The following is a 10,465-nucleotide window of genomic DNA, read 5'->3' on the forward strand; positions in this document are numbered from 1 at the left end:
TGTTTATTCGTTCAGAGTATCAAAGTCTCTTGCAATATGAGAAGGGTGCCCATATTGAAAAGAGATGGGATCCACCTTGAATGCAGGAATTAAAGGCTAAACTGGGTCATTAAGACTAGACTTATTGTTTCTTATTGACATTTGATGCTAGTGTACTCATTAGAAGTTGAAGTGGAATATCCTTGAATCCGTATACCATTTTGCAGGTATTTTTCTCTGATAAGCTAATGATTACCAATTTCGGCCCTTTTCTCGAAATTCTCAAAATTAAGAGATATATCTGAAAGTAGTAGAAAGTCAAAAACCGGAAGCTTTGTGCTTCAGGTATGCAAAATTTTGTGGTTTTTAAGGTTTTGTGCGAAACAATTTGATTCAATGTCTATCTGTCTGTCAGTCACACCCGATTTATTCGGAAACGGTCAAACCGATCTGTGAATCTTTTTACATATAACATGTGGCGCCATTTTGTGTGGAGTTTGAAAAGGGGCTCCTCTTACATGCGAAAAGGGGGTGTACAATTTTTGTCCACAGAATGTGGTCTTGTGGGGTATCAAATGAAGGGCTCGATTAGTAATGAAAATGATCTTATTTCTGATGTTGCGTGGACTCAAAAAGGGTGCCCTGAAAATTGAGTCAGGTTTCGTTCTGAAAACTTATGCAACCGAAGTCTGAATAAAATCGCAGTGATGTATCTACACAAAACCTAACCCTCAAAATTCAAAGTTCGTTCTAGAGATATAAAATTTGGCATCAGCATAAGTAATAATATCAGACATAGTTTTGAAAAATTTTAAGGCAATTCAATCCATCATCATGAACGGCGCAACAACTGGTATCCGGTCTAGGCCTGCCTTAATAAAGAACTCCAGACATCCCGGTTTTGCGCCGAGGTCCACCAATTCGATATCCCTAAACGCTGTCTGGCGTCCTGGCCTACGCCATCGCTCCATCTTAGGCAGGGTCTCCCTCGTCTTCTTTTTCTACCATAGATATTGCCCTTTATAGACTTTCCGGGTGGGATCATCCTCAACCATACGGATTAAATGACCCGTCCACCGTAACCTATTGAGCCGGATTTTATACACAACTGGACTGTCATGGTATGGCTCATAGATTTCGTCTCCGAGGAATACATGAGGACTGGCAAGATCATTGTCTTGTGCAGTAAGAGCTTTGACCCTATGGTGAGACGTTTCGAGCGGAACAGTTTTTGTAAGCTGAAATAAGCTCTGTTGGCTGACAACAACCGTGTGCGGATTTCATCATCGTAGCGGTTATCGATTGTGATTTTCGACCCTAGATAGGAGAAATTGGCAACGGTCTCAAAGTTGTATTCTCCTATCCCTATTCTTTCTGTTTGACCAGTGCGATTTGATGTTGTTCGTTGGTTCGTCTTCGGTGCTGACGATGCCATCATATATTTTGTCTTATCTTCATTGATGTGCAGCCCAAGATCTCGCCTCAATTGCCGCCTGCTCGATCTGGGTGAAGGCAGTTTGTACCTATCGGATGGTTCTCCCCATGATGTCGATATCGTCAGCATAGGCTAGTAGTTGGGTGGACTTAAAGAGAACCGTACCTCTTGCATTTACATCAGCATCACGGATCACTTTTTCGAGGGCCAGGTTAAAGAGGACGCATGATAAGGCATCTCTTTGTCGTAGACCGTTGTTGATGATGAATGGTCTTGAGAGTGATCCTGCTGCTTTTATCTGGCCTCGCATGTTGGTCAGGGTCAGCCTAGTCAGTCTTATTAATTTCGGGGGGATACCGAATTCTCTCATAGCCGTGTACAGTTTTACCCTGGCTATGCTATCATAAGGGGCTTTAAAGTCGATGAACAGATGTTGCAACTGTTGCCCATATTCCAACAGTTTTTCCATCGTTTGCCGCACAGGGAAAATCTGATCTGTTGCTGATTTGCCTGTAGTGAAGCCTCTTTGGTATGGGCCAATGATGTTCTGGGCGTATGGGGCTATCCGGCCTAGTAAGATAGTGGAGAATATCTTGTAGATAGTACTCAGCAACGTGATAGCTCTATAACTGCTGGAGGGTATGATATCTCCCTTTTTAGGGATGAGACAGATAATGCCTCGTTGCCAATCGTCAGGCATTGATTCGCTTTCCCATACCTTGAGCACAAGTTGATGAACCACTTTGTGTAAATGGTCGCCTCCATATTTAACCAGTTCGGCTGTAATTCCATTCGCTCCTGGCAACTTATGATTTTTTAGCCGATGAATTGCACGGACTGTTTCTCCTAAAAGTGGTGGTGGCAGTATTTGTCCGTCGTCTTGAGTTGGCGGGAGCTACAACTCGCGATGTTCTGGTTGTTGAGTAGCTCATCAAAGTACTCAACCCATCGCTCTAATATGCCCATTCTGTCGGAAATCCGACTTCCCTCTTTGTCTCGGCAGGATGAGCGTCGAGGTGTATAAGGCCTCATCCTGCTGATTTGTTTGTAAAACTGGCGCGCCTGGTGCGGTTGCTCCCTGTACTTTTCTAGTTCACAGACTTGTTGGTTCTGCCAGGCTTCCTTTTTCCGTCTGTGAAATCACTTCTCCGCTCGACGGAGTTCGTGATAAGTCTCTGCGCGTGCCCGCGTTCTTTGAGAATGGAACATTACTCGGTATGCGGCATTCTTCCGTTCCGTTGTTAGCTTACATTCACCGTCAAACCAGCCGTTCCGACTCCTTTTGCGGCTGGAGCCAAGTATGTTTGTAGCCGTATCCATGATAACGTTCTTCAGGTGATTGTGAAGATCGTTTGTTGATGCTTCATCTCTAGGTCCTCTGTTGACTGCGGTTATTGCGGCATCCATTTCCCTCTTATAGGTGTCGCGGAGGGTTGTGTTGTGGATGGCTTCATTGTTAACTCCCACCCGATTGGCAGAGGGGATTCTAGGTGGTGTTGTTATTCGAGCTCGGAGCACAATGCCAACGAGATAGTGATCCGAGTCTATATTGGCCCCCTATATGTTCTGACATTAATCAAGGTTGAGTATTGGCGGCGTTCGATCAACACGTGGTCAATTTGGTTGAAAGTGGTCTCGTCTACAGAGGCCCATGTATGTTTGTGGACCGCTTTCCGCGCAAACCAGGTACTTCCAACAACCATTTCGTGTGACCCTGCTAATTGAATAATCCGCAGTCGGTTATCATTTGTTTTTTCGTGTAAACTATGGGAGCCAACGTATCGCCTGAATACGGACTCCTCCCCTACTTGGCTGTTAAAATCCCCATGTATGATGTTGATATCATATCTGGGACAGGCTTCGAGGGTTCGTTTTACTGCCTCGTAGAAGGTATCCTCCTCCGACTCTGCAGTCTCATCTGTAGGGGCGTGAACGTTAATGAGGCTTATATTTCTAAATTTGCTTCGCAAGCAATTCAAATATTATTGTCAAAGTTATAAAGGTCAAAATTTTGCATTTCACGTGAATATATTGGGCCCTATGACATATATGACGTCATCATCATTAGGAGACATATCAAGAAATATTTTGAATTTGTAACTTTGCGGGAATGGAAAATTATGCATAGAAATTTTATCATACAAGATAAACACAACACCGTTGTACCCGAAGCGTCCAGCTCCTAGTATTCCGACTTGTTTTATATTGAAGATAAAGAATACCGGAAGCTCGCGCTTCGGGTATAAAGGTTTAGTGTTCATCTTGTGAGAGAAATTTCTTTTGCACGTTTTCCCAATCGCATCTCCAATTCAAAATATTGGAATTTTTCAAACTTTTCAAAATTGTTTACTAACATATATTACCACTTATAACCGTACCGTGTGTTGGGATGACTCCAAGACAGAATTTTGGGTAAATTTCACACGTCCATGTCGCATTAATGAAGGGAACAAATGGATCTCGAAATATCGGTATATACGAATTAAATAGATAATACTAGCTCAAAACCAGAAACCATATAATTATTTCAAACAAATTCTTTTGTAGGTCATATCTGCTATTTTCTGATTTAAATAATTTTTATAAGGCCATTGAAAGGCACGGAAAAAATCCTCTGAACATTTGAGATCGGTATCAGCTTTATCTAAATTAGTAACGGTCCAAAAATCGAAAAATTGATTGATACATCATAACAAATCATCAATTATAAAGCATTATTATATAGCACATTTTATTTCGCTCGTGGTACCTGGGTGTACAAAGCAATTAATGGTAGTGGTTCTGACTACTTAAAATGATTTTGTAACCTAAACTCTATAAATTAAACAAGTATTGCTTCCCTTCATAAAACGCTCGCCAATTGGCAAATTTATAAGAATGCCAACTGGGAAGCAAAGAAAGCGCTTCCTGTCACCCGAGCGGTTAATTACACAGATCTTTACGATAAACTGGACACTCGGGATGACGAGAGAGATCTGTATTGACTTGCCAAAAGCCGAAACGAACGCACACAGGATATCGAACATTTCTGTTGCGTAAATGTCAAGAACGGTGCTTTGCTTACCGACGGTCGAGCGGCGACGGATAGATGACGAGAATGTTTCGAACAGATTTGAACTGAAGAATTTGTTCGTCCTCCACTTCCACAGTCAATGCCGACATTTGGTACAGTTCCACATGTCAGCGCAACTGAAGCCGAGGAAACAATAAAACAAATGAAATCGGGGAAAGCCACAGGACCTGACGACATCGCATCTGAACTCGCATCTGCGGCTCAGGAATTCTTTAATCTAGTTATTCAAGAAGGTAGGCAGAAGGCAAAAAAAAAATACCACAACTTCAATATGGAAAATGAAAGGTAGTTCAGCAGAATGTTCAAATTACCGTCCGATCCGGTGACTTTGCCATACCATGAAGATTTTTGAACGCATGCTTGCTAACCGTATTCGCAAAATCGTTGAAATAACCGTGAATCAAACCGGATTTGTCAAAAACTGCGGTACTACTGACGTAATACACGCTGCGTGGTTGCTCATGGAAAAACACCGTAAGAAGTACATTCCTCTTTACATTGAATTTCTGGATCTAGAAAAAGCGTTTGACACACGGACTCATCTGGTATTCTCTACAACAACATTTAGTGCGCTGGGTTTAAGTACTCTACCACGATCTGAAAAGTAAAGTTCGAAGTGTGGCGAATGTATCAAAACCGCTTCGTATCTCTGTTGGTGTTCATTAAGAAAGCGTCCTTTCACCACTCCTCTTTGTTCTTGTTATGAACACTGTCACACGGGACATCCAACGTCCAGCGTCTTATACACTGCTTTATGCAAATGATGTTTTCCTAGGGTCCAATAGCAAAAATTATCTCGAGCAACTTTTCCAAAAATGGAATGATGCAACACGATCAAAAGGCCGGCCGAAATAACGGTGGCTTGATACGCTGGATGGAGATTTAAAAGTCTCGTCATTGCATCCATATTAGGCTTTTGATAGAACCAAATGGCGAAACCGATCACGTCGAGCTCACCTTGCTGAAGAAAAGGAAGTTTCTTTCCCTTCATTCTCTCAAGTTTATTTGAGGAGATATCCAATGAGACTTATTTTGAGACTTTGATTTCATATAAGTGCATTACCCTAATTTTTTCAAATTTTTGGGTTGGGTAGTTTCAGAAAATTAGTCCTATCTCACTTTAAGAACGCACATTCTGACTCCTTTCTGGTGCATTTCATAGTTTACGACAAAACTAATATCAGTTTCCGAAAGTATTAATCGAGACCTTTAATCATCACACACCGGCACATTAGGCGAAAAAAATGGTAAATCTCCCCTTTTGCATGTATGGGGTGTCCCCTTCAAACTCCACCTAAATTTATGTCACTCACTGTATGCATGTGATTTCATAGTTCCCAAATATCCACCAAATTCCGTTTGAACCGGGACATTATCTAAATTTCTTTCGAAAACAATAAAGACCAAATGTAGTTATCACATTGCTCCTGCTTGGAGTAGTCCATACCCTCATGCAACGATAGGTTTTCATACCATCTAAAAAAAATGATAAGATTATGAATTGTGTGGAAGTACTCCCTCCACCTCTATACCCATTTATCATCGTGGATTAAAAGTATAGCGTCAGAGTACCATCGGAAGACTTAAAATCGCCTGCAAGCTCTTTTCCTTAATCATTGTAACGCAATGCTGATCACATTGCCTCCTACAGTGTACTGTAGTGTACCGTTACGGTCTTCAATGAAGTGCTCTAACACACTTCAAGGCCCTGATCCAATATGGATTTGTGATGTCTTTTCAAGGCGCCGCCATCTGAAGATTTGCTTTGATGGGAAGAATATCGAATATGTCAAACGGTAGATTGGCATTCACAGTTTTATTCAAAATCTTGAAATGCAGCTATCTCAACACCAATACAAGTCTGCTTCGTGTAATCGGTTTGGTCTGATCTGACAGAAAAGTCAGTGGAGAACTTCGACGGCCGTACGGCGAGATGCCAGTCGACATTCTGATCAGAAGGTGTAAGTGGGAAAAACAACAATTTTTGCGAAAAACAACAATTTGTTATTATCTAAAATTAGTGAATATAAACTTATAGCTAACTTAGGGACTACCTTAACAGTTAAACTTAATCTAAGGTATAACATAAAGCTTAAACTAACTTATTACTAAAAAGGCTATGTGGAAAAAAAGATATTTACATTTCATTTTGGAGGAAAAGTCGAAAAAAAAACGTTGAGCATATATAAAAGCAGGATGAGACTAGGTCCCGCTCGAAACGTCTCACCGTAGGGTCAAAGCTCTTACTGTACAAGACTATGATCTTGCCAGTCCTCATGTATTACTCGGAAACTTGGGTTCTTAGCAAGAAAAATTGCGAACTCTTGGCCGCGTTCGAGAGAAGAATCCTCCGAAGAATTTTTGTCCCCTACATGAGGATGGACGATTCCGTATTTTACATAACGACGAAATCTATGAGCCATACCATGACCGTCAGGTTGTGGATAAAATTCGGCTCAATTGGTTACGGCGGCCGGGTCACTCAATCCGAATGGATGAGGATGATCCAGCCCGGAAAGTCTATAAGGGCAATATCTATGGTAGAAAAAGGAGATGAGGCAGACCCTGCCTAAGATGGAGCGATGGCGTAGGCCAGGACGCCAGACAGCTTTTAGGGATATCGAATTGGTGGACCTCGGCGCAAAACCGGGATGTCTGGAGTTCCTTATTAAGGCAGGCCTAGACCGGATACCGGTTGTTGCGCGTTGATGATGATGATCGAACTAGGAGGGAAAAAGGATTGGGGTAGGATGGGAGGCATGCGGGAGAGGGATGGGAATTAAAAGCTGGGAGGGGTGCTAATGATGGGAAGGTTTAAAAAATTGGGAGTCGGAGAAATTGCCTGTGTAAAAGACTACTCTACCTAGGGGATCGAACAGACGGTTCTGGGACTGGAGGGATAAAAGGATCTGGGGGAACAGATGAGTCCGGAGAAGGTTATCTTCAACGATCTCGATCTGCATATCATTGGCGACAAGAGGCTTGGGATGGGATTGGCACTTGACCAGGAAGTTGAGGGCAAGACGGGCAAGGAAGGTATCAATGCGTGGGGTTTGGCAGGATTCATAAAGGATCTGGGTGGAAATGTACTTGGAGCGGTCCTCGTTCTTAAAGATGTTGGCGCAGTGGCGAAAGATCCTGCGCTCTCTGAGGCGGAGTCGCTCCATTGGGGATGGGGAGCAATCAGACCAGAAAATGAAGCCGAAGATGAGGAGTGGGCGGATAAGCTGTTTATAGCAACCTTTTTTGGAGTCGGGATGTTGTATTTAAGGATAAGATACAGGGAACGGAAGGCACCAATTGCACGGCCTAATGCCTTCGTTATGTGAGATACGTGGGAGAGACGGGAGTTCATTGTCACCCCGAGGTAGGTGACTTCTTTAACAGTGGGAATGGGCTCGTCGTGGATTGTGAGTGATAATGATCTGGTGTCACTCCACATCTTCGGTGTCATTCTCACGTCTCCATGGAAGACGATGGTCTCACACTTGTCGGGATTTAGGGAAAGTTTCCAACGGGTGAAATAGTGGTAAAGTTCGTCCAAATAAGGATTCAGACGCGCTTCACCACGGGAGATGTCTTCGGTGGCCGTATAGATGATTAGGTCATCCGCGTATTGGAGGATCTGGATGGGACACGGGTGTGGAGGTGGTTTGGGGATGTCTGCGGTGAACAGCGAGAAAAGGGTTGCAGACAGGACTGAACCCTGAGGAGTGCCGGCGGGGCAAGTATAGGACGAGGAAAGGTGCTGCTGGACGCTGACTAAGGATTTCCGCCCATCTAGAAAGCTAAGTATTAGCTTACAGAGGTGCGGATGGAAATTGAGGATTTCGGAAAGCTTGTACGTGAGTCCGTATTGCCATACGGAGTCGAAAGGTTTCCTTAGGTCAAGGAGACAATCTATGGTGGGTGTCCTCCGATTGATACCCAGGAGGATATCAGTCTTGAGGACAAGTAGTGCGTGCTCAACCGAGTGTTTAGTTCGGTTGGCGAATTGGAACTCTGGTAGAGTGTTTTTGGAGGTGCAATGCTCGTCTATGAGGGATTTGATAATCCGCTCGAAGATTTTGGTGGAGGAAGAAAGGATAGAGATAGGCCTGTAGCTATCAGGATTGAGTGGATTAAGGTTCTATGCGAGCATTTTTCCATTCGGTGGGGAAGTTAGCGTTGAAAGAAGGTGTAAGTGGCAGTGAATAGGCTAAATATATAGAAAAAGAAAACGACTCTATTGTAAGCTATGCCATACAACGGAGTCAACAGTTCCATGGTAGTCGACGAGTGTGTTGTTCAAAATCTACGTGGTGCAGAACAGAGGAGGGAAGGAAGTTTGGAAACCTTAAAATTGATATTAGCGGATCTGGGGCGCTCAAGCGGACCTTTAAGAATTCAATACAATAAATGCCTGCGTAAATCATGGTCTAAAACACTTTTATTTTCCTTACTGGTCAACAGTAACAAATTGCCCTATTAAACACACATTCTCTAAGGTTACATCGTTCCTAACATAATACCTAAGGCTAGTCCTGAAATTGTTCTTCTCCATAAATCGCAGCCTGCAATAATCGATCAATCGTTTGCACATTTTTCCGACTTCAGCTCTCCTTTCAGGCGATATTTTGTTCCTAATTTCTCCTTCCCCTAACGCGTTCTGTTCGTTATTCGTTTCTGCTTCATTTACTCTGCTTTCTTCCATCAATTTTCTCCGCTCCCGACTCATCCCAGACCCACAGACAGCCCAGCTAACAAGCTTTGTCAATAAGTTGAAATCCTTCCTACTGAAACCATTTCTCAGAAACTCTTCCTTGCCGACGTATGACCGCCACTCGCAGCGGTGATGACAACAGAGGGCAATCAAGAACCCTTTCATTTGTGCCGCTTTCGTATCTTGGGATTCCATCAAGCCTTTCACCATACATCTCAGCGCCAAATCGGTTGCAATACCGCACAAATGCTTGCTTACGATAACGACTTGTTTCTCGGACAGAAGATCTAATTTGCGGACATCAAAGTCAGCTATATCAGCTCGGATTCTGTGGATGAAGGATTTATCTTCAATTTTGTTATCTTTCTTGTGACGATGCGATGCTCTGTCGAGGAGGACTACATTGGCAGAGTCCAGCCCTTCGATGGCACGTGCCAGCCAATACGAAAGTTGTCCCTTTCCAGAGCCGAAGTCGATGAAACTCGTCTTTGGCTGCAGCAGTCCAAGATCCCGCAGACACCCCAAAATCGAGGATGTCTGTATTAAGTGTTTCATAGTCTCGTGACCGTATTCAGTTTTGGCAACTTCCTCCGCTAGGATGTCATGTTCTAAGTATGATTCAGTAATCTTCGCTTCGATTTCGTCTTTGTAAACTTTCTCCACGCGGCCAATTAGGTCCATCACATGCTCCGAGCTGAATTCTGAGAGCTTCCAACTGTCGCTGGGGTCGTCTTCCACCGGCTCGCCCAAATTTATCCCGCTAACTATATACGGAGGCTGCTCTTTAGGTCGCGCATTACATATTTTCAAATGTTTTCTCAAATTTTTCGAATAAACCGAGTGTTTTGGGTCCAGGGGACAAGGGATCCGATCGGGAGTCGTCTCGCTCAGATTCTCGGCAGCTTCTGACAAATGTTCACCGCAATATTCTTTTCCCTTAGCCACTGTCATTTTACAGAATCGCTTCTTCCGCTTAACGTAGTGTTTACACGATTTTAATTCACCATTCTCGTCCAATTTCATCTTTTTTTCCGCCGGTTCAGCAGCGTCCGCAGATTCGGAGTTGTCCATCTTCTGACTGTCATTTGAATTGTCAACAAAACGTCAAATGTCAATTCGTACTACGGCCAGTGGTTATTAACCTAAGGAATAGAGTTCTGAGTAATTCATAGCCGAAGTGAAGAGTGCTTGAAGGCTGTGATGCGCAACTCAAATAGGATAGACATGGAAGCTAAGAAAATATTATTTACACTTTGCTTATTACTTCCCTTTTCCG

At 43.2% G+C, this 10,465-nt stretch overlaps 1 protein-coding gene across 1 annotated transcript; it reads right to left on the bottom strand.

Moving 5' to 3' along the window:
- Nucleotides 1–8,894: 8,894 nt before the first annotated feature.
- Nucleotides 8,895–10,283, bottom strand: LOC119652668 (tRNA:m(4)X modification enzyme TRM13 homolog). Its single transcript, XM_038056934.1, has one exon. It carries the CDS (start codon nt 10,258–10,260, stop codon nt 8,926–8,928), a length of 1,335 nt encoding a protein of 444 aa, XP_037912862.1. The 5' UTR covers nt 10,261–10,283; the 3' UTR covers nt 8,895–8,925.
- Nucleotides 10,284–10,465: the final 182 nt, after the last annotated feature.

This window comes from Hermetia illucens, chromosome 3 (assembly GCF_905115235.1).
Source record: "Hermetia illucens chromosome 3, iHerIll2.2.curated.20191125, whole genome shotgun sequence".
NCBI classification, from domain to species: domain Eukaryota; kingdom Metazoa; phylum Arthropoda; class Insecta; order Diptera; family Stratiomyidae; genus Hermetia; species Hermetia illucens.

Bases quoted from the DNA above. Each gene is read 5' to 3' on its own strand.
- LOC119652668 (XM_038056934.1), bottom strand. From the start codon at position 10,260: ATGGACAACTCCGAATCTGCGGACGCTGCTGAACCGGCGGAAAAAAAG.